Consider the following 19,352-nt stretch of genomic DNA (forward strand, 5'->3'; position numbering starts at 1 on the left):
TTTCTGTTTTTCAACTGCAGACGCACCTGCCCCACCCTCCAAGCAGCAGGCATAACCCAAGTGTCCCGGGAACCCTCTCCCACTGGCTCCTACCTGAGAGCTGTTCTTACCTCTATCACTTTCAGGCAAGGTTGCTCTCAGCGAGGTCGGTCTCACACACACTCTCCAAGCTCCATGCTGCAGAAACACAGACACGAGGAAGCGAGGTGTTAGCGACCGTCCCCCACTCGTACCCCTACTTAGGGTTGATTGGGGCCACACAGCACCGCCCTGGCTTGTCCTCCGTGTGCTCAGAACTTCCCCGTGCTCTATGGCCTCAGAAGGCATCAATAAAACATTGGCCACAGTGGCAAACCGTCCGAGATCGTGGGCTGCTGAGGGATGGAGCTTCACACGCCTCCCTTCTAGGAGTCCGTCCGGAGGCCTCAGCCCCAGCGTGACACACCTGAACTTCCAGCCGCACGGACACCCTTGCGTGCTGGCTCGTGGGAGTGAACCATTGGCTGCTTTATTCTGTTCACTGCAAGAGGCAGACCTAACTACTGGCTGAATTCAATGAAGCATAAATGGCTCCCTCTGGACAGCGGCTGCCACACTGTGGACAGCAGCTCTACAGAAACACTGAGGAGACGGGTACCCCTGCCCGTGAGTTTCCTCTCCAAAGCACACATAAAGAAAACTCATACACCTCAACAGCAACAGCAAAGAAACAAGCCAGGCGTTCCCGTCGGGGCGTCGGGGCGCAGCGGAAACAAAGCCGACCAGGAACCACGAGCTTGCGGGGCTGATCCCTGGCCTCGCTGAGGGGGTTAAGGATCCAGCGTTGCCGCGAGCGCTGGTGTCGGTCGCAGACACGGCTGGAGCAAAGGCGTCCCCCCCAGCACTGCCGACGCGAACGTACACTGGTACAAACCACTACCGAAGACACCATGGAGGGGCCTCCGAAAACGGAACGCAGCACAGCATGCGACCCAGCAAGCCGAGCGAGCGCCCTGCAAGGTATCAGGACACACGTATCCAGGAAAAAGACACATGCCCCTGTGTGGTTATGGCGGCACCACTCACAACAGCCAGGACAGGGACGCCACCTCATGTCCACAGGCAGATGGATGGATCACGACGATGTGGTCCACATACACCATGGAATTCACGACTCAGCCAGAAAATCGAAGAAGAAACCAATGCCATTCAAAACAATGGGGGTGCATCGAGACATTCTCATACAAAGCGAAGTACGTGACAAGAGAGAGAGCTCTCACTTAGATGTGGAGTCTAAACCATGGCACAAAGGAACCTGTCCACAAAACCCACGGACACAGAGAATAGACTTGTGGCTGTGAAGGGCACGGACTGGGAGTTTGGGGGGGGGGGGTCGATGCCCACTACGGCACTGAGAATGGAGCGACGACGAGGTCCTCCTGTTGCAGCGCACGGGGAACTAGATCCGATCTCCCGAAATCGACCGGGACGGACGATAACAGTCAAAAAGGAACCTGTGTTTATGCACACACACGCCTGGGGCATGTTGCTACACAGCAGAAAATGAAACCACACGGCACCTCAATGAACACAGAGACAAACAGAAAGGACAGTGTCTAACGAGCCACTGAATGGAAAGACAACCCGCAGAAGACGCTATCTGCAAACCTTACATTTGAAACACGGGCTCATGTCCAGAATCTGTGGGAAACAACGCCAAATCAGTTGACCCAAAAGGCAAGTAACTCAGGTGTAGGTGAGCGGAAGCCTGGGAGACAGCCTCCGTCCCAGAAGACAACAGACAGCGGCACACACACGGAACGTTTCCCAAAGTCACCCACCACAACGGCAAGGCAAAGCAAAGGCACAACGAGCTATCACCTCCCTCCTGGTAGGACGCGGAGTGTTTTCAAGCGTGAACAGATGTTTGCGAAGATGTGGCTACCTGGGACTTCTGTACGCTGTAGGAGGGAAGGTCAGCTGGCCCAGCCAGGACGGGAAACCCTATGGCAGGTCCTCAGGAAAGCTGCCCACAGACCTAGCACGGGACCCTGCAGTCCCACTGCTGCGGGGACATCTAAAGGAAGAACCATCGGTGTCGGGTAAAGAGACCCGCCATCCCAGGATCACGGCAGCGCCACACACACAAGAGCCCAACAGAAACACAGCCCCAGTGCCCACGGGCACACAGACTGAGAAAGACAACGGGATGGATACAGACCACAGAAACCCTACCCATTGCAGCAGTGCACAGAGAACTGGAGGACATTACTCATCGATTCGTTCCGGGGTTTGAGGGCTGCCCCCGCGGCACACGGAAATTCCCAGGCGAGGCGGCAAATCAGAGCTGTAGCCACCGGCCGACACCCCAGCCGCAGCAAAGCTGGATACCAGCCGCGTCTGGGACCTCTGCCGCACGCAGCTCACCGCAACGCTGGATTCTTCCCCCACTGAGCAAGGCCAAGGGTCGAACCCGCGTCCTCAGAGATACCAGTCGGGTTCATGACCCCTGAGCCTCGACAGGAACTCGCTGGAGGACAGCATTTCAAGCGAAGCAAGTCAGGCACAGAAGGACAGAGACTCTCTGATGTCATGCGCATCAAGTGTCTGACACACCACTCCTGAGCAGAGGCTGGAAGGGCGGCTGCCCAGAGTGGGCAGGGGGTGCGGGTGGAGCACAGCGTTCACAACACTCCTCGGGACACTCACAGCCTGAAGAGGCTCGAGTCCCTGCCACATGTTTGAAACAACGGTATGAGAGTCCACACAAGGCAGAGAGGGAAGCGAAGAGGAAAAGAAAGACCAACAGAGGAAGGAATGCCTTTCCCCCAAACCCTTGCTCCCAGCCGGTGCGGGCAGAACGAGGGAATGGACGGTTAGCCAGCGGTCATCGTGAGACTCCTCAATTAGAAACTGGACAGCTGTGTGGTGCTAAGTCACAAACGGCTCCCCACAGCACACACCCACTCACACTGATTCCCAATCACACCAGCAGGCCCTCACACGCACACCCCCCGTGTCCCCCGACACCTACCCACGCCATACAGAGAGCCTCCTTTCGTCCAGGGACCCTAGAACCTGGGGTGGCCCTTCTTGGGAAGCCCGTCTCTTTCACCCCATCCTTCACCCTCATTCCCAGGAGGAACCCAGAATCAGGGTGTCTCCGCAACCAAAGGAGCAGGAAAGCCCCCCCCCCACCCCGCCTCCTCCCCCCCGATTCCTCAACACCTGGACTTCTCCTCAGCAGAGCCGGGCTCCAGAATACTCACAGCTTTCATCGTCCGCCCCGTCCACCTGTGAGGAGACAAGAGAAAACACGGTGAGTGTCACAGCATCCTCTGCACTGCGGCCACAGGTCTTCCTGCCGCTGGGCACCGCAGGCACGCAGACACAAGGCAGAGTTGAGTCAGTTTCCCCAAAAGAACACGGCGAAGACCCCTTTGGAAAAGGCGCCAGCTTTTCATGGAAGATCTCCCAAGTCCTCGTACATTTAACAAACATTCAGGCTTCTTTGGCGTTCCCATCGTGGCACAGTGGTTAACGAATCGGACCAAGAACCATGAGGTTGCGGGTTCGATCCCTGGCCTTGCTCGGTGGGTTAAGTATCCGGCGTTGCCCTGAGCTGTGGTGTAGGTGGCAGACGCGGCTCGGATCCCACGTTGCTGTGGCTCTGGCGTAGGCCGGTGGCTACAGCTCCGATCAGACCCCTAGCCTGGGAACCTCATCTCCATATGCCACGGGAGGGGCCCTAGAAAAGGCAAAAAAAAGATGAACAAGACAAAACAACATTCCGGCTTCTTCAAAGACATATGCTCCCTACTGTACACTTGGGAACTGATGCGGTCCCTTTTGCAAATGCCCCTTGGAAGGAGTTACTGCTTGGTACCAAACTTGGACTCGACATTCCTCCGCAGAGCAATCTGCATATATCATCGACAATGGACTTTCTCAGACTTCCATTTCTGAAGGAGGTACATCCAAGAAGAAAGGACGCGCCTTTTCCAACCTCACATCAAGAAAGGTGAGCTTACCTTGGGGCCAGGCTCGTCGTCCGGCTCAGCCCGGGCGATGGCTGGGGACTCCTGCTGGCCATTTCCACGGGGCCGGCCCGCCTCCTCCTCCTCCTCCACCTCAGGTACTGGGGCCGCCTCGTCCTCATCTTCCCCAGCCCGGGCCTCCTCCTCGGTCTTCTCACTCCCACCGGCCTCCACGACATCGTCGTGCATTGCTAGGGGGACACACAAGTCACTGTCAGCAAGGCGGTGGTGCTGCTCACGAGGTACTCTGGGCGCCTCACCCGACTGGACATGGGCTGGGAGTCGAGGGCTGGGGGTGGGGGCGGGATGAGGCACGGACGGAGCTCCTCTTGGCCCATCCTCCTGGGGAAACGTCTTGAAGGAAGGCAGACAGCACCTTGAAAGACCTCAGAAAGGGAGCCTCTGCCTCTCTTGCTAAAGGGAACCTCTCCGTGGCGTATTCCCCAGCTGAGAAATGGCCAACACGAGCATGCCGGCTCTGCTGCCACGAGAGAGCCTCCCGAGTCCTCCTGCCCATTTTCACCTCCGGCCACATTCCTCCACCTGCTGAAATGGCAGGAGATCATTTCGGCTTCCCTACTCTTCCCACAGGGTGCTCCTGTGTTCGCGCTCCATCCTCCGCAATGCTTCACCTCTCTTCTCTTCTTAGATACGTAATGCTGCTCTTTGGAATACTTTGGCAACAGGAGACTCAGGCAGGGGGAGGGAGAGCAGGCCTTCCCGATGCTACGTACTTTGCACCACTGTCCGTAACAACCTTTCTCGTCGTGACTCATAGGACCTCTGCACCCATGCAGGAATGACTCCCCCTTCAGCCCTGCTGCCAGGTCTTAGCCATCTCTACTTTCCAGCTCTGACAGTCTGCCTAGCCTAGTTGCCGCCTATGTGTTGAATTGCACGATATCTCTGTCGCTGTGCTGCCTGACTTCACCATTTTTTTTTCTTGTAATACTTGTCGCTTCCTTAGGGCCACATGCATGGCATACGGAGGTTCCCAGGCTAGTGTCTAATAGGAGCTGTAGCTGCCATTTTATGTCAGAGCCACAGCAAGGCAGGATCCCAGCCGCATCTGCCACCTACACCACAGCTCACGGCATCCCCGGATCCTTAACCCACTGAGCGAGGAGGCCAGGGATCGAACCCGCAATCTCATCGTTCCAGGTCGGACTCACTTCTGCCATGCCTCGATGGGAACTCCTCACTACTGTTAAACAGTGTTTTATTTTGGGTCCCCCATGTGATAACATAGTTAATAGTTTAATTTTGTTTCTGGTACAACACTGTTCTCTTCTGGGTACATAGCGCGTTTGATCTCTCCCCGATCTCGTCTTGTCCCTTGGGATTGGTTTCACTTTTTGGCTGTCGGGAATAACGCGCTGCTACAAATGGGAGTGTACACGTTCTCTATGGTAACATCCTGGGGACTCCTAATATTGCGCATGTGTCCAACCTCAACTAACGTCACAGCACAAAAAATGAACCTGAATGTACACGGGGAGCTTTTCATTAATTAAAACTGTATGACTCTTTTGCCGCTCAGTGTACCACGAGTTCCCCATTCAGTGCCGGACGTTGTCAATGGTGGAAACTGGAGGAATGGGTTAGGGGAGCTTTCTGTGGATACTGTTCACCATTTCCTCTTAGTATGATCTTGTTGTTCTAAATCACGTCTAGTATTGTTTTCAAGTTGGGAAATGTGGTTCCGTGGAGGGATCTAGTACAACTAGAAACATCAAATATCAGCAAACGTCAAAACCTGAGTGAGGTCACCTTTGCTTTTAACCAGGAACCAAATGTTGAGTTTAAATGAATCCTCATTTCCATGGTTGTGAAATTACCAACGGAGTTATTCAATTTGCTTTTTGTTTGGTTGGTTGGTTGGTTGGCTTTTGGCCATTTTGCCTATTCTAGGCCCGCTTCCCTTGGCATACGGAGGTTCCCAGGACAGGGGTCTAATCAGAGTTGTAGCCGCTGCCCTACGCCAGAGCCACTGCAACTCGGGATCCGAACCGCATCTGCGACCTACACCACAGCTCACGGCAACCCCGGATCCTTAACCCACTGAGCAAGGCCAGAGATCAAACTCGCAACCTCATGGTTCCTAGTCGGATTCGTTAACCACTGCGCCACGGCAGGAACTCCAAGTTAGTTCATTTGGATTTGCATCATGCAGTAAAAGAAAGATATGGCTTAGCATGTGTAGAGTTTGTTCGGAAACTTGGAACACTGAATGAACTAGAATCATTGTCCATGCCTGAATGTACTGAGTCAGGTCCCACAGTACCTTCATCTGCCTCAGTGGCAACGTGCACCCTGTTGTGTGGCCACCGGGGAATTATTCTAGCCAAGCTCGCAGAGGACAAACTTGTCCTCAGACTTTTGAAGCAAGATCCTTTGCTCCCAAAGCAACAATCTGGAAAATACATGACAACAGAGAGAACAAGTGATATACTGCTTGCAGAAGGCCACAGGGAAATGACTAACAGTTGACTCCCAGGCCAAGCCCTCAGTGCCCATAATCCCCACCTGCCCAGCAGAGCCTCCAGCATCCAAGTTCTACTTAGAAAGATCTTGCTCTTTGGGGTGCACTTCCAACCGTTACCTCCCCACACAGGGTTTGTGTGAAAATGCCTCTTGGGAGCGGAGACAACCAAGACAATGACCATGCAGAATGGTCTGAGCTCAATCCCACTGACTGATCGATTGACTGATTTTCACCACTCCCAGGGCATGCTGAAGTTCCCAGTCCAGGGCTTGAATCTGCACCACAGCAGGGATCGAACACTGGACCCTTAACCTATAGGACACTAGGGAACTCCTCACATCCCCTGTAGAAGAAAAAAATACCAGGGAAGGGGACGTAGATCTCTCTGTGCCTCAGGTCCCAGGTCGGGGCATCCAACACTGGGAAGGCCGCTTCCCTCAGGACACACCGCGAGGACACACCAGGACAGGGAGGCCAGAAATCCCAAACGTGCAGAGGGAGAGACCTGCCTTCTCACCCGCCACCTGACACTCACTGGACAAACTTGGTCTCCAGGGTCAAGGCCCTAGGAGAGGGTTGCGTCCCACCCCATCAGGTCCCTCAAGGGCAACAAAGGAAACTAAGTCAACAGCTCTTGGGCACAGCACCCTCAGGGTGCGACCCACAAAGCAAGCTGGCACAATGGCCAGACACAAGAGCTGCAAGGAGCGGCTTCGGGAGGGAAAAGCGATTCTCCCTCTCAAAGGAAGGAGAAAGGAATCTAACCACAGCACAACAAAGACCAGGGACCCAAGTCCTCTTCGGGTTATCAACTTCAGAGGGGAAAACACCACAGCGGAGGTCCGCTCGTTAGGCCACCCACCCAAGTCCTATCCCCCTCCCGCCCTCTCCCGGCAGCAGGTGGAACCCAGGTGCTCCCAGGAACCCTCTCCCCCTCGATCCCAGCTGCGTGCTCTTCCCTACCTGCAGCCTCCTCATCCTGGCGGCAGTCGGTGCTCTCCGCCACCGAGTCTGTAGAAACACACCGCGGGGAATCGAGGAGTTAGAAGGAGTGGCCCTCCCGTTTCCCCGGCTTCCCCGAGGTGACGGCGGGTCACAGAGCATCACCCTGGTTTTTCCTCCAGGTGCCCAGACCCTCCCTCTGCTCCAGGGACTGAGACCCGTCAACACAATGTGAGCACAGACGCCAACATTCGGGCATCTCATGCCTGCTCCCCCTCCTTAGGAAAACAGGCGACGAACATCTTTACACCAACTTCTTTCTGTTTTTCAACTGCAGACGCACCTGCCCCACCCTCCAAGCAGCAGGCATAACCCAAGTGTCCCGGGAACCCTCTCCCACTGGCTCCTACCTGAGAGCTGTTCTTACCTCTATCACTTTCAGCAAGGTTGCTCTCAGCGAGGTCGGTCTCACACACAGCTCTCCACGATACATGCTGCAGAAACACAGACACGAGGAAGCGAGGTAGGTGTTAGTGACCTGTACCCCACCATCGTACCCTACTTAGGGTTGATTGGGGCCACACAGCACCGCCCTGGCTTGTCCTCCGTGTGCTCAGAACTTCCCCGTGCTCTATGGCCTCAGAGGCATCAATAAAACAGTTGGCCACAGTGGCAAACCGTCCGAGATCGTGGGCTGCAGAGGGATGGAGCTTCACACGCCTCCCTTCTAGGAGTCCGTCCGGAGGCCTCAGCCCCAGCGTGACACACCTGAACTTCCAGCCGCACGGACACCCTTGCGTGCTGGCTCGTGGGAGTGAACCATTGGCTGCTTTATTCTGTTCACTGCAAGAGGCAGACCTAACTACTGGCTGAATTCAATGAAGCATAAATGGCTCCCTCTGGACAGCGGCTGCCACACTGTGGACAGCAGCTCTACAGAAACACTGAGGAGACGGGTACCCCTGCCCGTGAGTTTCCTCTCCAAAGCACACATAAAGAAAACTCATACACCTCAACAGCAACAGCAAAGAAACAAGCCAGGCGTTCCCGTCGGGGCGTCGGGGCGCAGCGGAAACAAAGCCGACCAGGAACCACGAGCTTGCGGGGCTGATCCCTGGCCTCGCTGAGGGGGTTAAGGATCCAGCGTTGCCGCGAGCGCTGGTGTCGGTCGCAGACACGGCTGGAGCAAAGGCGTCCCCCCCAGCACTGCCGACGCGAACGTACACTGGTACAACCACTACCGAAGACACCATGGAGGGGCCTCCGAAAACGGAACGCAGCACAGCATGCGACCCAGCAAGCCGAGCGAGCGCCCTGCAAGGTATCAGGACACACGTATCCAGGAAAAAGACACATGCCCCTGTGTGGTTATGGCGGCACCACTCACAACAGCCAGGACAGGGACGCCACCTCATGTCCACAGGCAGATGGATGGATCACGACGATGTGGTCCACATACACCATGGAATTCACGACTCAGCCAGAAAATCGAAGAAGAAACCAATGCCATTCAAAACAATGGGGGTGCATCGAGACATTCTCATACAAAGCGAAGTACGTGACAGAGAGAGAGCTCTCACTTAGATGTGGAGTCTAAACCATGGCACAAAGGAACCTGTCCACAAAACCCACGGACACAGAGAATAGACTTGTGGCTGTGAAGGGCACGGACTGGGAGTTTGGGGGGGGGGGGTCGATGCCCACTACGGCACTGAGAATGGAGCGACGACGAGGTCCTCCTGTTGCAGCGCACGGGGAACTAGATCCGATCTCCCGAAATCGACCGGGACGGACGATAACAGTCAAAAAGGAACCTGTGTTTATGCACACACACGCCTGGGGCATGTTGCTACACAGCAGAAAATGAAACCACACGGCACCTCAATGAACACAGAGACAAACAGAAAGGACAGTGTCTAACGAGCCACTGAATGGAAAGACAACCCGCAGAAGACGCTATCTGCAAACCTTACATTTGAAACACGGGCTCATGTCCAGAATCTGTGGGAAACAACGCCAAATCAGTTGACCCAAAAGGCAAGTAACTCAGGTGTAGGTGAGCGGAAGCCTGGGAGACAGCCTCCGTCCCAGAAGACAACAGACAGCGGCACACACACGGAACGTTTCCCAAAGTCACCCACCACAACGGCAAGGCAAAGCAAAGGCACAACGAGCTATCACCTCCCTCCTGGTAGGACGCGGAGTGTTTTCAAGCGTGAACAGATGTTTGCGAAGATGTGGCTACCTGGGACTTCTGTACGCTGTAGGAGGGAAGGTCAGCTGGCCCAGCCAGGACGGGAAACCCTATGGCAGGTCCTCAGGAAAGCTGCCCACAGACCTAGCACGGGACCCTGCAGTCCCACTGCTGCGGGGACATCTAAAGGAAGAACCATCGGTGTCGGGTAAAGAGACCCGCCATCCCAGGATCACGGCAGCGCCACACACACAAGAGCCCAACAGAAACACAGCCCCAGTGCCCACGGGCACACAGACTGAGAAAGACAACGGGATGGATACAGACCACAGAAACCCTACCCATTGCAGCAGTGCACAGAGAACTGGAGGACATTACTCATCGATTCGTTCCGGGGTTTGAGGGCTGCCCCCGCGGCACACGGAAATTCCCAGGCGAGGCGGCAAATCAGAGCTGTAGCCACCGGCCGACACCCCAGCCGCAGCAAAGCTGGATACCAGCCGCGTCTGGGACCTCTGCCGCACGCAGCTCACCGCAACGCTGGATTCTTCCCCCACTGAGCAAGGCCAAGGGTCGAACCCGCGTCCTCAGAGATACCAGTCGGGTTCATGACCCCTGAGCCTCGACAGGAACTCGCTGGAGGACAGCATTTCAAGCGAAGCAAGTCAGGCACAGAAGGACAGAGACTCTCTGATGTCATGCGCATCAAGTGTCTGACACACCACTCCTGAGCAGAGGCTGGAAGGGCGGCTGCCCAGAGTGGGCAGGGGGTGCGGGTGGAGCACAGCGTTCACAACACTCCTCGGGACACTCACAGCCTGAAGAGGCTCGAGTCCCTGCCACATGTTTGAAACAACGGTATGAGAGTCCACACAAGGCAGAGAGGGAAGCGAAGAGGAAAAGAAAGACCAACAGAGGAAGGAATGCCTTTCCCCCAAACCCTTGCTCCCAGCCGGTGCGGGCAGAACGAGGGAATGGACGGTTAGCCAGCGGTCATCGTGAGACTCCTCAATTAGAAACTGGACAGCTGTGTGGTGCTAAGTCACAAACGGCTCCCCACAGCACACACCCACTCACACCGATTCCCAATCACACCAGCAGGCCCTCACACGCACCACCCTCCCCCCCCCCCCCCGTGTCCCCCGACACCTACCCACGCCATACAGAGAGCCTCCTTTCGTCCAGGGACCCTAGAACCTGGGGTGGCCCTTCTGTGGGAAGTCCGTCTCTTTCACCCCATCCTTCACCCTCATTCCCAGGAGGAACCCAGAATCAGGGTGTCTCCGCAACCAAAGGAGCAGGAAAGCCCCCCCCCCACCCCGCCTCCTCCCCCCCGATTCCTCAACACCTGGACTTCTCCTCAGCAGAGCCGGGCTCCAGAATACTCACAGCTTTCATCGTCCGCCCCGTCCACCTGTGAGGAGACAAGAGAAAACACGGTGAGTGTCACAGCATCCTCTGCACTGCGGCCACAGGTCTTCCTGCCGCGGGGCACCGCAGGCACGCAGACACAAGGCAGAGTTGAGTCAGTTTCCCCAAAAGAACACGGCGAAGACCCCTTTGGAAAAGGCGCCAGCTTTTCATGGAAGATCTCCCAAGTCCTCGTACATTTAACAAACATTCAGGCTTCTTTGGCGTTCCCATCGTGGCACAGTGGTTAACGAATCGGACCAAGAACCATGAGGTTGCGGGTTCGATCCCCGGCCTTGCTCGGTGGGTTAAGTATCCGGCGTTGCCCTGAGCTGTGGTGTAGGTGGCAGACGCGGCTCGGATCCCACGTTGCTGTGGCTCTGGCGTAGGCCGGTGGCTACAGCTCCGATCAGACCCCTAGCCTGGGAACCTCATCTCCATATGCCACGGGAGGGGCCCTAGAAAAGGCAAAAAAAAGATGAACAAGACAAAACAACATTCCGGCTTCTTCAAAGACATATGCTCCCCACTGTACACTTGGGAACTGATGCGGTCCCTTTTGCAAATGCCCCTTGGAAGGAGTTACTGCTTGGTACCAAACTTGGACTCGACATTCCTCCGCAGAGCAATCTGCATATATCATCGACAATGGACTTTCTCAGACTTCCATTTCTGAAGGAGGTACATCCAAGAAGAAAGGACGCGCCTTTTCCAACCTCACATCAAGAAAGGTGAGCTTACCTTGGGGCCAGGCTCGTCGTCCGGCTCAGCCCGGGCGATGGCTGGGGACTCCTCCTGGCCATTTCCACGGGGCCGGCCCGCCTCCTCCTCCTCCTCCACCTCAGGTACTGGGGCCGCCTCGTCCTCATCTTCCCCAGCCCGGGCCTCCTCCTCGGTCTTCTCACTCCCACCGGCCTCCACGACATCGTCGTGCATTGCTAGGGGGACACACAAGTCACTGTCAGCAAGGCGGTGGTGCTGCTCACGAGGTACTCTGGGCGCCTCACCCGACTGGACATGGGCTGGGAGTCGAGGGCTGGGGGTGGGGGCGGGATGAGGCACGGACGGAGCTCCTCTTGGCCCATCCTCCTGGGGAAACGTCTTGAAGGAAGGCAGACAGCACCTTGAAAGACCTCAGAAAGGGAGCCTCTGCCTCTCTTGCTAAAGGGAACCTCTCCGTGGCGTATTCCCCAGCTGAGAAATGGCCAACACGAGCATGCCGGCTCTGCTGCCACGAGAGAGCCTCCCGAGTCCTCCTGCCCATTTTCACCTCCGGCCACATTCCTCCACCTGCTGAAATGGCAGGAGATCATTTCGGCTTCCCTACTCTTCCCACAGGGTGCTCCTGTGTTCGCGCTCCATCCTCCGCAATGCTTCACCTCTCTTCTCTTCTTAGATACGTAATGCTTCTCTTTGGAATACTTTCGGCAACAGGAGACTCAGGCAGGGGGAGGGAGAGCAGGCCTTCCCGATGCTACGTACTTTGCACCACTGTCCGTAACAACCTTTCTCGTCGTGACTCATAGGACCTCTGCACCCATGCAGGAATGACTGACTCCCCCTTCAGCCCTGCTGCCAGGTCTTAGCCATCTCTACTTTCCAGCTCTGACAGTCTGCCTAGCCTAGTTGCCGCCTATGTGTTGAATTGCACGATATCTCTGTCGCTGTGCTGCCTGACTTCACCATTTTTTTTTCCTTGTAATACTTGTCGCTTCCTTAGGGCCACACCCATGGCATATGGAGGTTCCCAGGCTAGGGGTCTCATCGGCGCTGTAGCTGCCGGCTTACGCCAGAGCCACAGCAAGGCAGGATCCCAGCCGCATCTGCCACCTACACCACAGCTCACGGCATCCCCGGATCCTTAACCCACTGAGCGAGGAGGCCAGGGATCGAACCCGCAATCTCATGGCTCCAGGTCGGATTCGTCAACCACGCCTACTCCAAGGACGTCTCCTTCAACTCATCCAACTCTGGGAACGCCCCTTCCCTCAGGACACACCGCGAGGACACACCACGACAGGGAGGCCAGAAATCCCAAACGTGCAGAGGGAGAGACCTGCCTTCTCACCCGCCACCTGACACTCACTGGACAAACTTGGTCTCCAGGGTCAAGGCCCTAGGAGAGGGTTGCGTCCCACCCCATCAGGTCCCTCAAGGGCAACAAAGGAAACTAAGTCAACAGCTCTTGGGCACAGCACCCTCAGGGTGCGACCCACAAAGCAAGCTGGCACAATGGCCAGACACAAGAGCTGCAAGGAGCGGCTTCGGGAGGGAAAAGCGATTCTCCCTCTCAAAGGAAGGAGACAGGAATCCAAACGCAGCACAACAAAGACCAGGGACCCAAGTCATCCTCGGGTTATCAACTTCAGAGGGGAAAACACCACAGCGGAGGTCCGCTCGTTAGGCCACCCACCCAAGTCCTATCCCCCTCCCGCCCTCTCCCGGCAGCAGGTGGAACCCAGGTGCTCCCAGGAACCCTCTCCCCCTCGATCCCAGCTGCGTGCTCTCCCCTATCCTGGCGGCAGTCGGTGCTCTCCGCCACCGAGTCTGTAGAAACACACCGCGGGGAATCGAGGAGTTAGAAGGAGTGGCCCTCCCGTTTCCCCGGCTTCCCCGAGGTGACGGCGGGTCACAGAGCATCACCCTGGTTTTTCCTCCAGGTGCCCAGACCCTCCCTCTGCTCCAGGGACTGAGACCCGTCAACACAATGTGAGCACAGACGCCAACATTCGGGCATCTCATGCCTGCTCCCCCTCCTTAGGAAAACAGGCGACGAACATCTTTACACCAACTTCTTTCTGTTTTTCAACTGCAGACGCACCTGCCCCACCCTCCAAGCAGCAGGCATAACCCAAGTGTCCCGGGAACCCTCTCCCACTGGCTCCTACCTGAGAGCTGTTCTTACCTCTATCACTTTCAGCAAGGTTGCTCTCAGCGAGGTCGGTCTCACACACACTCTCCAAGCTCCATGCTGCAGAAACACAGACACGAGGAAGCGAGGTAGGTGTTAGTGACTGTACCCCACTCGTACCCCTACTTAGGGTTGATTGGGGCCACACAGCACCGCCCTGGCTTGTCCTCCGTGTGCTCAGAACTTCCCCGTGCTCTATGGCCTCAGAGGCATCAATAAAACGTTGGACACAGTGGCAAACCGTCCGAGATCGTGGGCTGCAGAGGGATGGAGCTTCACACGCCTCCCTTCTAGGAGTCCGTCCGGAGGCCTCAGCCCCAGCGTGACACACCTGAACTTCCAGCCGCACGGACACCCTTGCGTGCTGGCTCGTGGGAGTGAACCATTGGCTGCTTTATTCTGTTCACTGCAAGAGGCAGACCTAACTACTGGCTGAATTCAATGAAGCATAAATGGCTCCCTCTGGACAGCGGCTGCCACACTGTGGACAGCAGCTCTACAGAAACACTGAGGAGACGGGTACCCCTGCCCGTGAGTTTCCTCTCCAAAGCACACATAAAGAAAACTCATACACCTCAACAGCAACAGCAAAGAAACAAGCCAGGCGTTCCCGTCGGGGCGTCGGGGCGCAGCGGAAACAAAGCCGACCAGGAACCACGAGCTTGCGGGGCTGATCCCTGGCCTCGCTGAGGGGGTTAAGGACCCAGCGTTGCCGCGAGCGCTGGTGTCGGTCGCAGACACGGCTGGAGCAAAGGCGTCCCCCCCAGCACTGCCGACGCGAACGTACACTGGTACAACCACTACCGAAGACACCATGGAGGGGCCTCCGAAAACGGAACGCAGCACAGCATGCGACCCAGCAAGCCGAGCGAGCGCCCTGCAAGGTATCAGGACACACGTATCCAGGAAAAAGACACATGCCGCTGTGTGGTTATGGCGGCACCACTCACAACAGCCAGGACAGGGACGCCACCTCATGTCCACAGGCAGATGGATGGATCACGACGATGTGGTCCACATACACCATGGAATTCACGACTCAGCCAGAAAATCGAAGAAGAAACCAATGCCATTCAAAACAATGGGGGTGCATCGAGACATTCTCATACAAAGCGAAGTACGTGACAAGAGAGAGAGCTCTCACTTAGATGTGGAGTCTAAACCATGGCACAAAGGAACCTGTCCACAAAACCCACGGACACAGAGAATAGACTTGTGGCTGTGAAGGGCACGGACTGGGAGTTTGCGGGGGGGGGGGTCGATGCCATCTACGGCACTGAGAGTGGAGCGACGACGAGGTCCTCCTGTTGCAGCGCACGGGGAACTAGATCCGATCTCCCGAAATCGACCGGGACGGACGATAACAGTCAAAAAGGAACCTGTGTTTATGCACACACACGCCTGGGGCATGTTGCTACACAGCAGAAAATGAAACCACACGGCACCTCAATGAACACAGAGACAAACAGAAAGGACAGTGTCTAACGAGCCACTGAATGGAAAGACAACCCGCAGAAGACGCTATCTGCAAACCTTACATTTGAAACACGGGCTCATGTCCAGAATCTGTGGGAAACAACGCCAATCAGTTGACCCAAAAGGCAAGTAACTCAGGTGTAGGTGAGCGGAAGCCTGGGAGACAGCCTCCGTCCCAGAAGACAACAGGACAGCGGCACCACACACGGAACGTTTCCCAAAGTCACCCACCACAACGGCAAGGCAAAGCAAAGGCACAACGAGCTATCACCTCCCTCCTGGTAGGACGCGGAGTGTTTTTCAAGCGTGAACAGATGTTTGCGAAGATGTGTGGCTACCTGGGACTTCTGTACGCTGTAGGAGGGAAGGTCAGCTGGCCCAGCCAGGACGGGAAACCCTATGGCAGGTCCTCAGGAAAGCTGCCCACAGACCTAGCACGGGACCCTGCAGTCCCACTGCTGCGGGGACATCTAAAGGAAGAACCATCGGTGTCGGGTAAAGAGACCCGCCATCCCAGGATCACGGCAGCGCCACCCACACAAGAGCCCAACAGAAACACAGCCCCAGTGCCCACGGGCACACAGACTGAGAAAGACAACGGGATGGATACAGACCACAGCAAGGTATTCCGTTGTCACAGAAGAAGGAAACCCTACCCATTGCAGCAGTGCACAGAGAACTGGAGGACATTACTCATCGATTCGTTCCGGGGTTTGAGGGCTGCCCCCGCTGGCACACGGAATTCCCAGGCGAGGCGGCAAATCAGAGCTGTAGCCACCGGCCGACACCCCAGCCGCAGCAAAGCTGGATTACCAGCCGCGGTCTGGGACCTCTGCCGCACGCAGCTCACCGCAACGCTGGATTCTTCCCCCACTGAGCAAGGCCAAGGGTCGAAACCCGCGTCCTCAGAGATACCAGTCGGGTTCATGACCCCTGAGCCTCGACAGGAACTCGCTGGAGGACAGCATTTCAAGCGAAGCAAGTCAGGCACAGAAGGACAGAGACTCTCTGATGTCATGCGCATCAAGTGTCTGACACACCACTCCTGAGCAGAGGCTGGAAGGGCGGCTGCCCAGAGTGGGGCAGGGGGTGCGGGTGGAGCACAGCGTTCACAACACTCCTCGGGACACTTACAGCCTGAAGAGGCTCGAGTTCATGGCACATGTTTGAAACAACAGCATGAAAGTCTGCACCAAGCAGAGGGGGAAGCAAAGAGGAAAAGAAAGACCAACAGAGGAAGGAATACCTTTTCCCCAAACCTTGCTCCCAGCGGGTGCAGGGAGAATGAGGGAATGGACGGTAGCCTGCGGTCATCGTGAGACTCCTCAATTAGAAACTGGACAGCTGTGTGGTGCTAAGTCACAAACGGCTCCCCACAGCACACACCCACTCACACTGATTCCCAATCACACCAGCAGGCCCTCACACGCACCACCCTCCCCCCCACCCCCGTGTCCCCCGACACCTACCCACACCATACAAAGAGCCTCCTTTCGTCCAGGGACCCTAGAACTTGGGATGGCCCTTTTGTGGGAAGTCAGTCTCTTTCACCCCATCCTTCACCCCCATTCCCAGGAGGAACCCAGAATCAGGGTGTCTCCGCAACCAAGGAGCAGGAAAGCCCCCCCCCACCCCGCCTCCTCCCCCCCCGATTCCTCAACACCTGGACTTCTCCTCAGCAGAGCCGGGCTCCAGAATACTCACAGCTTTCATCGTCCGCCCCGTCCACCTGTGAGGAGACAAGAGAAAACACGGTGAGTGTCACAGCATCCTCTGCACTGTGGCCACAGGTCTTCCTGCGGCTGGGCACCGCAGGCACGCCGACACAAGGCAGAGTTGAGTCAGTTTCCCCAAAAGAACACGGCGAAGACCCCTTTGGGAAAAGGCGCCAGCTTTTCATGGAAGACCTCCCAAGTCCACGTTCATTTAAAAAACATCCAGGCTTCTTTGGAGTTCCCGTCGTGGCGCAGTGGTTAACGAATCCGACCAGGAACCATGAGGTTGCGGGTTCGATCCCTGGCCTTGCTCGGTGGGTTAAGTATCCGGCGTTGCCCTGAGCTGTGGTGTAGGTGGCAGGACGCGGGTCGGATCCCACGTTGCTGTGGCTCTGGCGTAGGCCGGTGGCTACAGCTCCGATCAGACCCCTAGCCTGGGAACCTCATCTCCATATGCCACGGGAGGGGCCCTAGAAAGGCAAAAAAAAAGATGAACAAGACAAAACAACATTCCGGCTTCTTCAAAGACATATGCTCCCTACTGTACACTTGGGAACTGATTGCGGTCCCTTTTGCAAATGCCCCTTGGAAGGAGTTTACTGCTTGGTACCAAACTTGGACTCGACATTCCTCCGCAGAGCAATCTGCATATATCATCGACAATGGACTTTCTCAGACTTCCATTTCTGAAGGAGGGTACATCCAAGAAGAAAGGACGCGCCTTTTCCAACCTCACATCAAGAAAGGTGAGCCTTACCTTGGGGCCAGGCTCGTCGTCCGGCTCAGCCCGGGCGATGGCTGGGGACTCCTGCCTGGCCATTTCCACGGGGCCCGGCCCGCCTCTCCTCCTCCTCCTCCACCTCAGGTACTGGGGCCGCCTCGTCCTCATCTTCCCCAGCCGGGCCTCCTCCTCGGTCTTCTCACTCCCACCGGCCTCCACGACATCGTCGTGCATTGCTAGGGGGAGACACACAAGTCACTGTCAGCAAGGCGGTGGTGCTGCTCACGAGGTACTCTGGGCGCCTCACCCGACTGGACATGGGCTGGGAGTCGAGGGCTGGGGGTGGGGGCGGGATGAGGCACGGACGGAGCTCCTCTTGGCCCATCCTCCTGGGGAACACGTCTTGAAGGAGGCAGCAGCACCTTGAAAGACCTCAGAAAGGGAGCCTCTGCCTCTCTTGCTAAAGGGAACCTCTCCGTGGCGTATTCCCCAGCTGAGAAAATGGCCAACACGAGCATGCCGGCTCTGCTGCCACGAGAGAGCCTCCCGAGTCCTCCTGCCCATTTTCACCTCCGGCCACATTCCTCCACCTGCTGAAATGGCAGGAGATCATTTCGGCTTCCCTACTCTTCCCACAGGGTGCTCCTGTGTTCGCGGCTCCATCCTCCGCAATGCTTCACCTCTCTTCTCTTCTTAGATACGTAATGCTGCTATTTGGAATACTTTGGCAACAGGAGACTCAGGCAGGGGGGAGGGAGAGCAGGCCTTCCCGATGCTACCGTACTTTGCACACTGTCCGTAACAACCTTTCTCGTCGTGACTATAGGACCTCTGCACCCATGCAGGAATGACTGACTCCCCCTCAGCCCTGCTGCAGGTCTTAGCATCTCTACTTTCCAGCTCTGACAGTCTGCCTAGCCTAGTTGCGCCTATGTGTTGAATTGCACGATATCTCTGTCGCTGTGCTGCCTGACTTCACCATTTTTTTTTCTTGTAATACTTGTCGCTTCCTTAGGGCCACACCATGGCACATGGAGGTTCCCAGGCTAGGGTCTCATCGGCGCTGTAGCTGCCGGCTTACGCCAGAGCCACAGCAAGGCAGGATCCCAGCCGCATCTGCCACCTACCCACAGCTCACGGCATCCCCGGATCCTTAACCCACTGAGCGAGGAGGCCAGGGATCGAACCCGCAATCTCATGGTTCCAGGTCGGACTCACTTCTGCCATGCCTCGATGGGAACTCCTCACTACTGTTAAACAGTGTTTTATTTTGGGTCCCCCATGTGATAACATAGTTAATAGTTTAATTTTGTTTCTGGTACAACACTGTTCTCTTCTGGGTACATAGCGCGTTTGATCTCCCCGATCTCGTCTTGTCCCTTGGGATTGGTTTCACTTTTTGGCTGTCGGGAATAACGCGCTGCTACAAATGGGAGTGTACACGTTCTCTATGGTAACATCCTGGGGACTCCTAATATTGCG

The 19,352-nt window shown here is 56.3% G+C and overlaps 1 protein-coding gene across 1 annotated transcript; it reads right to left on the reverse strand.

Moving 5' to 3' along the window:
• Nucleotides 1-121: 121 nt before the first annotated feature.
• LOC125119331 (uncharacterized) lies at nt 122-17,953 on the reverse strand. Its single transcript, XM_047766175.1, has 10 exons — nt 17,907-17,953; nt 17,139-17,163; nt 13,953-14,018; nt 11,789-11,985; nt 11,027-11,051; nt 7,871-7,937; nt 7,465-7,512; nt 4,011-4,207; nt 3,249-3,273; nt 122-177 (listed from the first exon to the last, which is right to left on the reverse strand). Exons 2-10 carry the CDS (start codon nt 17,145-17,147, stop codon nt 122-124), a joined length of 690 nt encoding a protein of 229 aa, XP_047622131.1. The 5' UTR covers nt 17,148-17,163; nt 17,907-17,953.
• Between the last annotated feature and the right edge of the window lie 1,399 nt (nt 17,954-19,352).

This window comes from Phacochoerus africanus, unplaced genomic scaffold, assembly GCF_016906955.1.
Source record: "Phacochoerus africanus isolate WHEZ1 unplaced genomic scaffold, ROS_Pafr_v1 Scaffold_58, whole genome shotgun sequence".
Lineage (NCBI taxonomy): Eukaryota > Metazoa > Chordata > Mammalia > Artiodactyla > Suidae > Phacochoerus > Phacochoerus africanus.